The following is a 17,254-nucleotide window of genomic DNA, read 5'->3' as shown; positions in this document are numbered from 1 at the left end:
GTTGGGCTGTCAGCTGACCACTGTAGCGTGGGTCTGTAGTTGGGCCAGTTAGTTAGATAGGGCAAGAGAACGGTCAGAGTTAGGTAGAGAGTTAGAATGTAGTGTGTTAGGATTGGTCATGGGAGGGCGTAGTTAGTAGTAGTATTAGAAAGCACATAGTATAGATTAGTTAGATAGAAGTAGTACAGTATAGATTAGTTAGGTAGGAAGTTGATTGTGTAAATTTTAATAAAGAACATTATATTTGACTTGAACTTGTCTGTTGGATTCTCATCATCTTCAGCACCCCCACTCTCACATTTGGTGGTACTGTATTTCCCCAACCTCACAACTGGCGGAAGATCTTCAAATCATTCCCACCCTCACAAAGTCCCAAAATTTACTCCAACTGCCGAAACTTTCCACTCCACTAAAGACTAGAACTTTTGAAAGTATCCACATTTCCTCAATTGCAGCTTATTTTGTAGGCTGTCTTTTGCCTCCAACTGCCCAAACTTCTACTCTACTAAAGACTAGAACCCTTGAAAGAGTCCATAAGCCGCAGTAACACAGAATCTTAACCAAGACTGTTACTAACCTTATAAAGATCTTAAGTGTGTTTATTACTTGACTTTTAGGGTTATACAAAGGCTGTTGTTAACGTTATAAAGATCTTAAGCGTTTTTTTTTCTTGTCTTACCAAGGTTGTTGCTAACCTTATTTTAAGACAACATTTATTCTTACACTCACTGTACATTATCTTCACCTTAATTCATCATACATCCACAATATCTGATAGACTATCTCAACCTTAATTCAGCACTCGTTCTTACATCCATCACAAACTGATGGACTATCTCAACCTTAATTCAGCACTCGTTCTTACATCCATCACAAACTGAACGACTATCTCAACCTTAATTCAGCACTCGTTCTTACATCCATCACAAACTGATTGACAATCTAAACCTTAAATCAGCACTCGTTCTTACATCCATCACAAACTGATGGACTATCTCAACCTTAATTCAGCACTCATTCTTACATCCATCACAAACTGATGGACTATCTCAACCTTAATTCATCACTCATTCTTACATCCATCACAAACTGATAGACTATCTCAACCTTAATTCAGCACTCATTCTTACATCCATCACAAACTGACTGGCAATCTCAACCTTAATTCAGCACTCGTTCTTACATCCATCACAAACTGATGGACTATCTCAACCTTAATTCATCACTCATTCTTACATCCATCACAAACTGATAGACTATCTCAACCTTAATTCAGCACTCATTCTTACATCCATCACAAACTGACTGGCAATCTCAACCTTAATTCAGCACTCGTTCTTACATCCATCACAAACTGGTTGAAATCTCAACCTTAATTCAGCACTCGTTCTTACATCCATCACAAACTGATAGACTATCTCAACCTTAATTCAGCACTCGTTCTTACATCCATCACAAACTGGTTGAAATCTCAACCTTAATTCAGCACTCGTTCTTACATCCATCACAAACTGATAGACTATCTCAACCTTAATTCAGCACTCGTTCTTACATCCATCACAAACTGGTTGAAATCTCAACCTTAATTCAGCACTCGTTCTTACATCCATCACAAACTGACTGACTAACTCAACCTTAATTCAGCACTCGTTCTTACATCCATAACAAACTGATTGACAATCTCAACCTTAAATCAGCACCTATTTTTACAACCACTAGAGAACCCCCATTGACCTAGATCAAGTCGTCTACAAACCTACAGACGCTGGCAAAAAGTGAATCATCCTGGCGAACAGGGCCTACTGTCACAAAGCACTTATCACTAAATAAAACCGGTGCACGAAAGCCCCACTCATAAGATTGCTTCCTGCAGGATAGGATACATTTGCCGGGTGGCGTAGATAAGTCGTTCACCGTCTTGACTAGACTGCGTGGGAACGAGGCTAATATTGATGACGTAAGTTGTGAGTAGTGCGTAATTAAAAAATCTCAGTTCCGTTTTCATTACGAGGTAGTTGATATCGACCTTGTTCTTGCAAATGTTAGACGCAATTAGTCTCTAATAATAATAATTTAACTTCTTTCAAGCAACTTTTCGAGAGGGGAGGTGTAGTCCCTATCAGTGTTTCTTCTTGACTTTTTTCTCCGGGGGGGGGAGGGGGGGAGGGCACTTGCAATTTTCAGGGGGGGGGGGGGGCGGGATTTTAAAAAAAAATGTTAAGTTGGCAGTAATCCATGATATTTGTTCATGCATACACTAAATATTTTGGCTATATTAGTCAGGGATGTAGCTATGACAATCCTCAATAAGGGTAGACTACCAGTGTAAACAAAGACCTTTTTGCGAGTGCACACGGGGAATCAATATTGATTAATTTATATCTGATAACTTAAATTATCAACATTATATTCAGACAAATAAGACATTTATCAGTTTTCACTAAGTCTAGATTTTCGCAATATATGTATTGAAAAAAACCTGTTTGTTGTTTCAAAGAGTCAAATATGACATAGTAGGGACCATAACTGATTACTGAACTAGAATCAATAAATAGTAAATTTACTTCAAATATTAGTTTTGGTTTCTATTTGGACTTTAGCAAGCTAAATCAAATTTTAAATTAACTCGGACTCCATATTACCATAAATAAAACCGTCGACATCTATTTTTGGCAAAGTGCAGGAAATTCTTGTCTAAAAGAGATAACACTGTCTCAACCACTCGTCCAGGCGACACGACCAAAATAGCATCAGATGTAACTCACTTGAAGTCACACAGGGGGTCTCAAATAGTTTGTCAGGTTTAGAGGTTTTTTTAACCTCTTGGTTCGTATATTTATATACCCAAGGAAAAGCCAGGAAAAAACCTTGTTTAGAAGCAGGTCCCATCCGGGCCGGAATCAGACGTTGGTAAAAAAAATGAATAGCGAATTAGACTTTAAAGTAGCTCATGGTTGCTAAACCAAAAAAGTCTCGAGTTCAGAACCCTCGATAGCTGGGGACAGCAACTCTTCTAGGAGAGACAACTCCAAAATCAAACAACTGCGGCCTCGAAGTTTGTTCTTGTTCGGACAAAGGCTATTGAAGCAAATCCAAAAAAGAAAAACAGGCTGAAATCGGAGTCAACGGCCTAAACGGCGCATAACCAGTTGACACGTATACTTGATTGTGTAAAAAATGAAGCTCTTCCTCACAGAGACGTAGCGAGGGGGGGGGCGGGGGGGGACATATGTCCCCGGGCGCCGACCTTATAGAGAATAACTTGAGGGGGGCGCCAAATTGAAAGTTTGAGGGGGGGGGTGCAAATTAAAAGTTCGAGGGGGGGGGGGTGCAAATCAAAAATTTGCTCCCGAGGGGGGCGCCTAATTGAAAGTATGTCCCCGGGCGCCGGGAAGGGTCGCTACGCCTCTGCTTCCTCATCCCTCAATCTATTAATTCAATTAAATTTTTCTTTTTTTTTACTTCATAATTTAAACTTTTCATTTTTAATTACTAACCTATATTATACATGCAATTACAGTGTTTAACAAGCCAAAGTATTAACTGTGTTGACTATAGTTAAAAACAGAAACGTTCATCCAGTGGCGTAGCGAGGTCGGGTGTCACCTGGTGCGGCACTTAATGGTGTCATCCCCCAGAGGCGACAAACTTTCAATTTTCAATTTACAACCCCCCCCCCCCCTCAAACTTTCGATTTGCTCCCCCCCCCCCCCCCCCTCTCTTCAAACTTTTGATTTGCACCTCTTAAAAGACTATTTAACACTCGAGTTGATCACTTAATTAAGTGGAATTATCATTTTTCTCTATATATTTTGCTATTTTTTGCCTTGGTGTCACCCCCTAAATGGTGTCACCCCCGCCCCTCCCCCCCCCCCCCGCTACGCCCCTGCGTTCATCTAAAATAGTTGTACTCCACTAATAGACGCTGATATAAAAATCGCGTAAGGTCACATAAAATTAGACCCTATCAGCTCAACAGAGAGTTAAGCTAGTCCTAGTTTGGGACAATAGCAACATATTAATACAACTTTGATACAAATGAGCTCAATTAAAAACAAAAGTAATTTAAAGAAGAAATTATTTATTATCCATATTATCCTACGTTTAAAAAAATGAGACAACCACCATTACCATGGCGACAGTTAACAACGCTATATTTAAACTTCGATCCACAGAAGAGTTCGAATCACCAGAGTGGGAATATAATCTGTGAATAGTGGCGTTAACATCGATACTGCAGTTGCTGTTGTCTCTGAAGTTTGTCACAAACTCGGAGATGAGCTCATCTGATGGTCTTTCTCTGAAGTTGCTCACTGTGCAGATGAGTAGAGTGAGGGTGTGGTTACAGATGTTGTTTGTGTCGTGATCGTAATTGCCTAGCAAGGACGCACAAGTGACATCACCCTTTTCTTTAAAATTTGCTGAAAATAAAGTAAATGTAGATATTTGGTTACATCACAGATTGCCAGCTTGGAAATACAAAACCGTCTAAATTGTTAAATTTCAGTATTAAACTGCAGTATCTAATATATAAAGTTCAATTCTGTATGTATTTTTGTTAAATGTTTGTCGTGGATTACAAAAAAATATTAGAAAAAAAAGAAAAAAAAAGATACTTCCATGGATTCAAGTGTTAGATTATTAAAGTACTCATAGTCTAAATTTATAAGTTAAAAAATGAATATTGAAAGTCCTTAAAAACAATTTTCATTTTACATACTTAGAATAATAATTTTTAATTATGAACATTACATAAAAAAAAAAAAAGTGTATCAACGTTTATAAAGTTTCTAATTGTGTCTGAAATGTATTTGCTTTTTGTCCTTTAGCACTCATTACGTCCCTTGATTTGGAAAACACAGTTACTTCCCTTTTAAAAAACCCATTAAATTGGGGGAGAAAGAATTTACTTTTAATTACTTTGTTTTGGTGTTAGGAAAAAAAAATTACATAATTAGCGGGGATTGATTAAGTGCAATGTCGTTGGTATTTTTAATACTGCCTTTTATTTATTCTATACACTGAACGTACTGTTTACTAATTATTTTTTAAAATCAATAACAGTTAATAAGCCATGTTCTACAAATCCTATATGTTTATTACTTTCCATTTACGGATAAGCTTGGAGTATTATAATTTTGTTCACTAAATTGAAACAGGCGCGTCCGCCGGCGCCCCTGCACGGTTCGATTTGGCGTCCTGGGCTATCATGTGAGCGCTATGGTGCATAATTTCATTTTAAACAGAGCGATAGACTATGGATAAGAAAGTTTACTATAGTCTTTAAGTGAATCAAACCCGGGCGCCCTCCGGCACTCCGACAGGATGCTATTTGGCGCCCCGGACCTTCCCGTGTTCGCTATGGTACCTACGTTCGCGTGAGTTCAAAAGACTATGAATAAGTTGGGTACTATAGTCATTTACTAAGTTGAATCAGGCGGTTACGCCGCACGTCGGCATGGTGTGATTTGGCGCCCCGGGCAAGATTGTGGACACTTTGAGTTTATCTTTGCGTTTTTGATTTCTTTGTGTTTGAGTTTGGGTTTGCGTTTGTTTTTGCATTTGGATTTGGGTTTGGGTTTATTTTCGTTTGTTTTATTTCTTTGCGTTTGTGTTTTCGTTTGCTTTTTTCTCTGCGTTTGTGTTTTCTTTGTGTTTGTGGTTGTGTTTGTGTTTGTTTTTGTGTTTTCGTTTGTATTTGTATTTGTGTTTGTGTTATGTTTGCGTTGTTTTTTTGTGTGTTTTGTTTGGTTGTGGTTGGGTTTGTGTTTGCGTCTGGATTTGTTTTCGTTTGCTTTTTTGTTTGCGTTAGTGTTTGTGTTTTCTTTGTGTTTGTGGTTGGGTTTGTCTTTGCGTTTGTTTTTGTGTTTTCGTTTGTGTTTGTTTTGTGTTAGTGTTATGTTAGGGCAACGTTAAAAGTTTTAATGTGTGTGTTTTCAAATATAAAAGCTTAATTTAAAATATAAACACATGTCTGTTTTTATGTTACGAATTGTGTTGATTTTCAAAATGTCAAATTCAACTTATTAAAAACATCTTCTTGGTATATATATATATATATATATATATATATATATATATATATATATATATATATATATATATATATATATATATATATATGTCGTATTCGGGCAAGTGTCCATTCGGGGATTTGTCTCATTTGGGAAAGTGTCTTTCGGGAAAATATCTCCACTGTTACTCTGGGTATTTATGTAGCTTTTAGAGGTTAAGGTGTAGCTGGATGGTAGTGGAATTTGTCAAAGGGTAGCAGTGCATCTTAGATAAAAAAAAAAGAACCAACTACTATAGTAATCAACGGGGGGGGGGGGCGGTAGAATTTTTTTCGGGGCGGCTAAGCCCCCCCCCCCCCCCCCGAAGAGATGCATGGAAGAAACTCTGTTCGTTTTATGTTTTGGCACAGTAGTTGGCGCTCCATGCTATACAATAGTGAATCTTTCATTAAATAATTTTATTCAGTAGGCTATTAGAAACCAAAAAACATTTTTTGTATAGTTCTATTTTTTTAATTTAAAAGAAACGAGCCGACCCGCGGCATATCATACGCCGCTATTTAGTTGTTTTTTTTTTCTACTTTTCAGTTATTCATAATTTGTGAATTCGACACTACCAACGCTGCCACTGAAAATATTTCTTTAAAACACTATGAGTAGCTCGTTAAGGACGATAACCCCCCCCCTCCTCCCCCCTCCGTTAAAGTAAACTCCACTTAGTTACCCCCCCCCCCCACGCTTAAAATCGTTTCAAACTAAATTATCTGCCCGTAATAGTCGTCACTAAACCCGACTGTTTGTAAACATTTAGAGTGAACACAGCTCATCATACCATGTAGGGGTGGGGAGGTAGGGAGTGCGTTTACAGCTTGTTTTCTAGCGTCTCCCAGAAGAGAATTATATATATACGAGCCGGCCCGCGGCATAACATACGCCGCTATTTAGTTGTTTCTAATTTTCAATAATTCATAATTTGTGAATTCGACAGTACCAACGCTGACACTGAAAATATTTCTTTAAAACACTATGAGTAGCTCGTTAAGGACCATAACCCCCCCCCCTTCCTTCCCTCCCCCTCCTCCCCCCCCCCTACGTTTAAAATCGTTGGCTCTGCTTGTAAACATTTAGAGTGAACACAGCTCACTAAAACCATGTAGGGGTGGGGAGGTAGGGAGAGCGTTTGCAGCTTGTTTTCTAACGGCTCGAAGAAGAGAATTATATATGTAGATAGATAGATATTTCAACACTTTCAACGATAATTAGTGTATAGTTTTAAATACGTTTAGAAAAAAAAATTCAGCCTGAATTGTCCTTTTAACAACATTTTGTAGATTGTTATTTTTTAAACCCTAGATAAACCGTTTTATTTAAATTAATAGAAATAATTAATTGAACTTAAATTGATGCGTACAGTAATCACCGAAATTCCAGATAGCCTCAGCAGCTGTGTAAATTGTTTCGTTACACTCGTACTGGTTCATCTTTTTCTCCTGCAGGATTTGTTTCAACCGTCCGACTTTTTCCGTAAGGCTTCCGGCGTTTGCCATTGATCGTAGCCCACAATCGTAGAACGGGTAAAGGTAGTCGCATACTTCCTCAGGTCTCGATGTTCTACTCTTGGCTTCTTGAATCAGAGATTTGTAGATCCTAGCGCATCTTTCCACGCCTCTGCCAGGGGATACAGCAGAAACCGAGGGCACTGAAACATACATACTTACATATATATATAAGGGGTCATCCATAAATGACGTCACGCTTTTTTGACGATTTTTTACCTCCGCCCCCTCTCCTCCTCACAGAAAGCCAGACCCCCCTCCCTAAAATGACGTCACACCTCAGCCTACACCCCCCCCCTCAAAATTGCTGTTAAATTTTCTTGAAACATCGACATTTAATCAAAATCTTGTCAGAACTCTGTCAACATAGAGTATTTTGATCAATTCCTATCACAATTTATTAAAACCGTTTTCTAAAACGCGAAATAACAGCTGAAACTCGTTTTCTAACATTGCTTTTTTATAATGCTAAAAAGTGACGTAACACCATCTGAACCCTCCCCCGTCCCCCTAATCACACACCGTCACAAAATTACGGACCCCCTTCCCCCCTACGAGTGTGACGTCATTTATGGACGACCCCTAATATGCATATATATATATATATATATATATATATATATATATATATATATATATATATATATAACTAGTAGAGTTACCAGAGACATAAGAACGTATTACAGCGCTGTCAACTTTGACATGACCAAGGCCAAACTGGGCTGACGTAACAGTGCAGGTGGTCGGACTGTACGACAGAGCTGCGCAATTAATATTCTGATGCAACGATTAGAATCGATTACGAATACGAATACGATTACGATTACGAATACGAGGAGAGAATAGGAGGGGAGAGTTGAGAAGTGGAAGCCGAACTGTAGAGACGTGTTTCGGGGAGTATCAAGTTGGTTACTGAACGGGGTAGACGTATTGTGTTATGTGAGGATAGGAATTATGGACACGTGCATTCTGTTATGTTAGGACTAGTGAGGACAGTGGGGGTCAGTTGGTTCATTTTATTCTTATGGAACATTGATACATTTTTATGTGGAGCATTTCTATTGATTCATGTAATAAAGAGATCAATGTAAACCTGCATTTCCGAGTATCTATATTGTGGTCGATGTTGTGTGCTGGTCAAAGGTAGCACGAGTAAATACACTCGGTAACATCTGGCGCTGTCAGCAGTGAAATCGGTAACATTTGGCACTACAAGCAAATAGACTCGGTAACATTTGGCGTTGTCGAGCAGAAGAATTCAGCTAGACCAGCCGTGAGCGGCACCCATAGTCGACCTAGTTAATAACTGTGTTTCGTGTGTGTGAATTCGGACATTCAGGAACAGGGAAAAGTATTCTTACATACACGGTAAGAAAGGTCTTTTTTTATTTGAAGGAAATAAATAAAAGGGAAAACTGAAATCAGAATCGAGGAAATTGAAAAGAACAGAGATGAGACACCTTTCATTATCATTCTGGCTTGGTGTCACATGCTCTTTTGCTGCTGCAAGCATGTGGCTCAGTATACCCCTAGTTGTAGCACCAGCCACCATGGGGACAGCTATGGGGCTGACCACCAGCATCCAGATAATTGGCATTGGTATCTCCAACTTGGTTGTGGGACAAATACTAGGCAAAGATGGCAACCAAGATATAAACGTAACTCTTAGACACTCGAAATATGTCATGATCTCCCTTTTGGGCAATACTATCTGCTGCATAGCTGCAACATTTTTCCTTGGTGTGAGTGACAGACGCAAGAGTGATATTTTAAATATCAGAAAAAAACAAAAACTCCTGCTGGCCCAACAATCTGAGCCAGATAAAGATAGCCCAGAGATAGGCAGCAGTGAAGAGGACCCCTTGCCTCCAGATGGACCAGGACAGAAAAAAATTAGAATGTCTAATCTGGACGAAGGTCCGACCCATATTGTGGTCCTGCCCAGAGAGTCCCACATCAACAAATTTTACGGGGACGGTGATCCAACCTTAACCAACAGGTTCAGTGAAGAGGTCAAAGCTGCCTGGGCCTCGAGATACATGGCACCAGAGGAAAGATTAAGATTGTTGATGAGCAGTATAGGAGAGACGGTTAGGGCAGAGGTCAAATGCCACGATAAAACCATCCAAACAGATCCAGATAAGGTGCTAGATCTAATTATGGAGACCTTTGGGGAGAGACGGTCGGGATCGCAACTGCTATCGGTGTTTGTAGGTATAAAGCAGAGACTGGCGGAGAGTGTGATGGAATATTCACACCGAATGAACAGGGCCTTTGAAGCTGTAAAAGGCAAAATACCCGACATAGATGCGCGCCTGCTGAGGGACCATTTCATCGAAGGGTTAGCAACCCCGATGTCAAGAAGATATTTGAAAGAAGAGGTCTACAAAGACCCACAGTTGACCTTCCTTCAGGTCAGGAACTCGGCGATCCGCATTTCCGAGGATGAGGACCAATCGAACTGTTCGGTAGACAAAGTCTCTGTGCCGGAACAGAAACAATCCCCACCCACAGGGCCGGCACGATGGAAACCATGATGGCTCAACTGTTGGCCCACCTGGATAAGGTTGACCAACGATTGGAGAGGTTAGAAAGCAGGTCAACAGCAGAGAATCAGGGCAAAAACGGGACAAAACATAGACAGGTTGGACAGCCGCGACCTGCTGGTCCATCACTCCAGTGGACAGCTGACGGTCGACCAATCTGCCTGTCCTGCTCACAACCCGAACATATGGCACGGTACTGTCCGGTGAAACGATCGCCCTCTGTAAGGCAAGTCAAGGCTACAGAGCGGCGAGGTTATGGCTTAAGAAACAAAAAGGGACAAACAATGAAAGAGTCTCAAACAAGACTTGAAGAGAAATTATCAGATATTGAAAAAGAACTTCAAATTACACGAGAAAAATTAGATTTGAAGCTTTCTGAACTTCAAAATTGTGAAACTAAGCTAACAGATACTATAGCCTTGGTGGAAGAACTTAAGAATTCAAAAGACTTGTTAATAATAGAAAAAATGAACTGTGAAATGAACTTGGATGTTAAAAAGTTTCAAGTGAACAATTTGTTGGCTGACAAAAATGATGATAAGGAAGAAATTGGTAGACTTAATAATGAGATCTCAATGTTAACCATGAAACTGGATAGGGAAAGTTCATGCAAATTAAAAGCACAGGAGAAATGTTCATCTTTAGAGTGTCTGTTATCTGAAGAAGAAAATAGAAAATTTGTACCTGGTTTTGCAAAAATTGCCGCACCGTTGCATGACTTGGTAAACAAAATGACAAAGAAACACAGTAAGGAGAAAAAGAAAGGCAAAACACAACTGATAGGTGAATTATGGACTGAGGAATGCCTGAACTCGTTTAAGCTACTGAAAAATGCTTTGACAGAGGCGCCGATATTAGGATACGCAGACTTTGACAAACCATTTCGGCTAGAAATTGACGCCAGCTCTAAAGGTCTGGGAGCTGTACTATCACAACAACAGGAGCAAGGTTTCAGGGTTATTGCGTATGCCAGTCGAGCTCTGAAGGAATCAGAGAAGAACATGACAAATTACAGCGCCATGAAACTAGAACTTTTGACATTAAAATGGGCTGTGACTGAAAAATTCAGGGACTATCTATTAGGTGCTAAATGTGTGGTATACACTGACAATAACCCCCTGAGTCACCTACAGACAGCAAAGTTGGGATCAATCGAATAGCGATGGGCAGCAGAATTGGCACTCTTTGACCTAGAGATAAAATATCGCCCGGGGCGGTCCAATGGCAATGCGGACGCTTTATCAAGGAATCCTTACGAGAGACCGGGCTATGAGGAAGAAACGCTGACAGGAATATGTGAGGTCAGAGCGTCAACAGATATCCCTCACGGGGTGCAAGTGATGCAAAACGGGCAGACTGTGGTGGAGCACATATCCACAGAGCCCCGTCATATGGACATCAGTGATTTTAATTGCCTTAATCATAAAGAGATAAGAAATGCCCAGAGAACGGATAGTGGGTTACAGCCGCTGTTGAAATACGTCCAGGAACAAAAATTCCCAAGAAGAAGGGAAAGAGATCAGTTTGGTCGAGAAACAAAGAAACTACTGAGTCAGTGGGACCGTCTCAGTATAAAGGATGGTGTTCTCATGCGGAGAATTCATGATTAAATAGACGGGACAATACACCAGGTGGTGGTGCCTGGACAGTTACGAGAAGAAGTGCTAAAGTTGGCACATGACAGGACGGGACACCAGGGTCAGGACAGGACGCACAAAATATTACGACGGAGGTGCTACTGGCCCAATATGGAGATGGAGGTCAAACGCCATTGTGAGGCTTGTGTGAGGTGTCAGCATGCGAAAATGCCAGTTGTCAAAATGAGACAGCCATCAGGACACCTACTGGCGACAAAACCACTAGAGATTGTGGCTATGGACTTTACGTCGTTGGAGCAATCATCGGATGGGACGGAACATGTGTTGGTGATGACTGACGTATTCACCAAATGGACTGTCGCGGTGCCCACACGAGATCAGACGGCCAAAACAGTGGCAAAGGTCTTAATAGAACACTGGTTCACCAAATATGGCATACCAATACAATTACACTCTGACCAAGGAAGGGCCTTCGAGTCAGAAGTAATTAACCAACTGTGCAGCCACTACGGGATCAACAAATCTAGAACAACCACATATAATCCTAAAGGAAACAGACAGTGCGAGCGGTTCAACCGCAGCATGCATGATTTGCTGCGTACTCTAGAACCTGAACAGAAAAAACGTTGGCCTGATTTTCTCCCAGAGTTGGTATATCTATACAACTGCACCCCCCATGCCACAACCGGCTTTTCGCCACACACGTTACTGTTCGGACGGGAGGCTCGACTCCCTCTTGACTTGTTCCTAGGAAAAAAGGAAAGCATGACTGGCTCATACACCGCACTGGAATATGTGAATGAACATATGAGACGAATTAGAGAAATGTACAGGGTGGTAAAAGGAAGACTAGAACATGAAGCACGGCGAAGAGAACCGCGGGTACAGACAAAAGACCCGCCACTCCAACTAAACGACAAAGTATTACTGCGTAGCCACCCATTAGGCAGAAACAAAATCCACGACCTCTGGGGACAGGAGATATGGCAAGTCGTGGAGATGCCTAAAGTAGCAGGTGGCCCCTTTAAAATAAGACCCACCAATCACACCAAACCGGATCGGTGGGCGAATATTGCTCAATTAAGGAAATATTGGCATAGGCAAGAGGAGCATTTACATACAAAGAAACCTAAGACAACTAGGGAACCGGAAACTACAACGGAAATTCTCATACCCATCCCGGAACCATGTCACCATAAACAGCAAAACAGCGATACACAAGTGGAGGATAACGGCAACAATGAGGATCCCGGTCCTCCCAGAAGCAGAGAGACAGTAGAACAACAGATAAGTGGTCCGCGGAGAAGTTTGAGAAACAGAAAGAATACGAAATTTTTCGTCAGCAACCATCAATTCTTTTATGGTCGTGCTGGGATGAGAACAGACTGTTCAAAAGCTATAAAAATGAACTGGTGAAGACACCAAACGAAAAAAGGTGGATGTGAATTCTAGAACTGCTTTGTGTCTGAGGAATATGATGTAGACACATTTGATATGTGAAATAGGGATAACTGTCAATCTTTTACAAATGTGACGACATTGACAGTGAGTGGAACAATAAATTTTTTTTTTTACGGTGTTGCGTTGGACATTGGAGGAGTGCACCTGCCAAGCGTTGTTTGTGGTTGAAAACACACAAAAAAAGGCGGGGGTGGATGTAACTAGTAGAGTTACCAGAGACATAAGAACGTATTACAGCGCTGTCAACTTTGACATGACCAAGGCCAAACTGGGCTGACGTAACAGTGCAGGTGGTCGGACTGTACGACAGAGCTGCGCAATTAATATTCTGATGCAACGATTAGAATCGATTACGAATACGAATACGATTACGATTACGAATACGAGGAGAGAATAGGAGGGGAGAGTTGAGAAGTGGAAGCCGAACTGTAGAGACGTGTTTCGGGGAGTATCAAGTTGGTTTACTGAACGGGGTAGACGTATTGTGTTATGTGAGGATAGGAATTATGGACACGTGCATTCTGTTATGTTAGGACTAGTGAGGACAGTGGGGGTCAGTTTACTGAACGGGGTAGACGTATTGTGTTATGTGAGGATAGGAATTATGGACATGTGCATTCTGTTATGTTAGGACTAGTGAGGACAGTGGGGGTCAGTTGGTTCATTTTATTCTTATGGAACATTGATACATTTTTATGTGGAGCATTTCTATTGATTCATGTAATAAAGAGATCAATGTAAACCTGCATTTCCGAGTATCTATATTGTGGTCGATGTTGTGTGCTGGTCAAAGGTAGCACGAGTAAATACACTCGGTAACATCTGGCGCTGTCAGCAGTGAAATCGGTAACATTTGGCACTACAAGCAAATAGACTCGGTAACATATATATATATATAAAACTAGTGTAGTTACAAAAACAATGTATTTGGTTGTCAACATGGACAAGGTCAAGGCCAGAACTGAACTGAGTTATTTATAGTTATTATGCAACTGATATAACACGTAGCTGGTGTGATTAAAATAGAATTTGACAAATAAACTCAACGACAAATGGACACGCTATTAAGAGTGATTATGCAACTGGTGGTACCTAAATAGAAAAGTTTGACCTTGATATACATTGTTGACAACACCGGATGTACGGCTGGGTGTGGTTGGGTGTGTATATAAGCAGCGTTACTTTTGGGTAGGCGCGAGATAGAAGATGTATGAGAAACAAGGAAGGAACACTGTAAGATAGAAGAATGATGTGAGCTCAAGGAGCGCAGAGAACGATCGGGCGCTGGAATGACGAGAGATAGAGAATTGATTGAATGCAGAGACAAGTGTTAGTAGATTGAGAGACGGAATGATACAGTGTGTGGACCTGTGACAGTGGAGGTCTGTTGAGATTCACCTAATTATCTGAACTGTGATTATTCATGAAGGAAAAAAATGTTGTAATCTTGAACCTGCGGTCAGAGTGTGCTTCTTTATATCAGGTGGGTGTCAAATGAGGTGTCCGCGGCCTAGAGGCGGGGATACCTAAGCCGCGGGCGTATACCTACAGACAGGTGGTTACGCGCCTCTGTCGCATTTGGGTGCCGTGAGAAGGAGTCGCACAAGACCCAACAAAGAACGTCACACGTCTGCCTATATATATATATATATATATATATATATATATATATATATATATATATATATATATATATATATATATATATATATATATATATATATATATATGTAATTCGTATATAGAAAGATTGAATTAGATGGGGACCAACCAGTATCACCAAGCAGCCACTAAAGTACACTACCCAAGTAAGAAAAGTGCACAAGTGGCAGAGAAACACCCAACGATACGACATTGGGGTTGATACAGAAAAATGAGCCATAAATAGAATTAAATTGAAAAATAAAAACAGCACAGGACAGAGGACTCTTGAGAAATTAGTTTGGTGGTCCATACCCCAGAAATGGATGGCGGTTTATGATTATGATGATGATAATAACAACTATGTTAATGCACATTGCAAACTATTTTATAGCACTATAATTAATACATCGTTTTCACGAGTTTATGCCAAATGTTCGAAATAAAAATAGCAATCACGTGACCAGGTATATTTGTTTAGACCTACAGAGCAAAGCTATCATTTAGAGATTTACAAACATGTTATTTTACCTGAAACAGAGATGAAGACAAGACATGATATATACAATTTCATAAACATTTCCAAGGATATGAATATCTCCAATACAAATAAGAAGTTCAAAGTAGTAGCCTATATGTACTAATATGGCATCCGCATTCGTCATAATTTTTACCAATTAAAATGGGAGTATAATCCGTGATAGCAAGTGCGATGGTTAATGTTGGTTTTGCCCCTTTTGAGATTATCGTTCCTGCTACAGAATTCCGGTTAACTCCCAAATTTCCCAAGCTCTTGATTCCACTTTAATGTTGAGTAATGATAAAAACGTTTTACTTTGGTATTAATTACATACCCACTATTAAATATAGTCATATTTTTCTATTTCATATTTTAGATTTTAATATTTATATTGATTTTAATTATATGTAAGATTATGCATGTATAATATTTAGTTTATACTAGACCAGTGGCGTAGCGAGGTCGGGTGTCACCCGGTGCGGCACTTAATGGTGTCACCCCCCCAGAGGCGTAGCGACCCTTCCCGGGGACAAACTTTCAAATGGTCGATTTGCACCCCCCCCCCCCAGCCCATCAAACTTTCGATTTGCACCCCCCTCAAGTTTTCGATTTGCACCCCCCTCAAGTTTTTCTCTATATATTTTGCTATTTTTTGCCTTGGTGTCACCCCCCTAAATGGTGTCATCCGGTGCGTTCCGCACCCCCGCCCCCCCCCCTCGCTACGCCCCTGTACTAGACCACACATTATCCTTTGGATAACTGGGTTTAGGGGTCATTCATAAATGACGTCAAGCTTGTTTGACGATTTTTATCTCCCTTCCCCTAACCCACCGTCACACATAGTCACAAAAAGCCAGACCCCACATTTAAAAAGACGTCACACCTCAGCCAACATGTTTTTGTCATTTAAATCAGGGGTCTTCAAACTTTTCAGTCCGAGGGCCGCATTAACTATCAAATTTCAGTTCGGGTGCCAGTTTCTTCCGGGCATGTCTTTGATTTTTCTTAGCAAAGTTTCTCAGCCATCACCAACAAACGATTTTTCCTTGGACAATAAGATCTCCGCGGGCCGGATGAGAGGACTTCGCAGGCCGCATCCGGGCCGCGGGCCGTAGTTTGGAGACCCCTGATTTAAATAAACATCGATTTTGGTTGAACACGGTGCTGACCCCACTATCCCTTCATATGCTGAGGTCAAAGACAGGGGAAGTAGCTCACCTGTCCCGTGTCACATCAGGTACGAAGTGCAGTTTTACTATAAACATCTAAAAAGAAGTCACGCCTCAGCTTACATGTTTTGATCTTTTAAAAACATCGATTTCTTTCTTAAATATTTTGTCAGCTCAAACCTCATATGAATATCAGAGTTTCTTTCCTGCATCTCTTCGAAGGGGGCCTCCATCAGGACAGATAACTCTGAAGGGCTGTAGTTGGGGCTCTATTCTCCAGCAGGACAGATAACTCTAATAGGGCTGTAGTTGGGGCTTTATACTTTAGCAGGACAGATAACTCTGAAAGGCTATAATTAATGTCCAATACTCCAACAAGACAGAGAATTAAAAGTTAACGTACAAGAATTTCATTTTTGTAAATTGCAATGAAAACGCATCACTAATCACTATAGATCCAGGTCTACCTCGTAGACCGAACTCTGTAAATATTTTCGAAAGAAATCGCCGTTGTAAACAAGAAAAACTAATGTGACTTTGGAGGGGGGGGGGGGGGATGTCTGGCTTTTTGTGATCAAGTGTGATGTTCGGTATAGGGCATAGGGGGTTTTGGAAAAAATATATTAAAAGACACCAAGTTGTTTACAGATGACGCTTCACGGTGCATCGTCATGGTAAAAAAAAAACATCAATTGAAATGTTATGCAAGTTTATAAGTTGTGAATCTGGATCCAAAAGTATTATGGTGT

At 40.5% G+C, this 17,254-nt stretch overlaps 1 protein-coding gene across 1 annotated transcript; it reads right to left on the bottom strand.

Annotated features, from left to right (window-relative positions):
- Window positions 1–4,102: 4,102 nt before the first annotated feature.
- On the bottom strand, window positions 4,103–15,405 carry LOC131929845 (uncharacterized). The gene is made up of 3 exons (XM_059286239.1): window positions 15,348–15,405; window positions 7,426–7,713; window positions 4,103–4,421 (listed from the first exon to the last, which is right to left on the bottom strand). The coding sequence occupies exons 1-3, from the start codon at window positions 15,394–15,396 to the stop codon at window positions 4,105–4,107; spliced, it is 654 nt and encodes a 217-aa protein (XP_059142222.1). The 5' UTR covers window positions 15,397–15,405; the 3' UTR covers window positions 4,103–4,104.
- Between the last annotated feature and the right edge of the window lie 1,849 nt (window positions 15,406–17,254).

Source organism: Physella acuta, unplaced genomic scaffold (genome assembly GCF_028476545.2).
Source record: "Physella acuta isolate Inbredline_101_S28 unplaced genomic scaffold, ASM2847654v3 ptg001686l, whole genome shotgun sequence".
NCBI lineage: Eukaryota > Metazoa > Mollusca > Gastropoda > Physidae > Physella > Physella acuta.
Note: the sequence above shows the minus strand (reverse complement) of the source record. Positions and strands in the feature narration are given on the sequence as shown.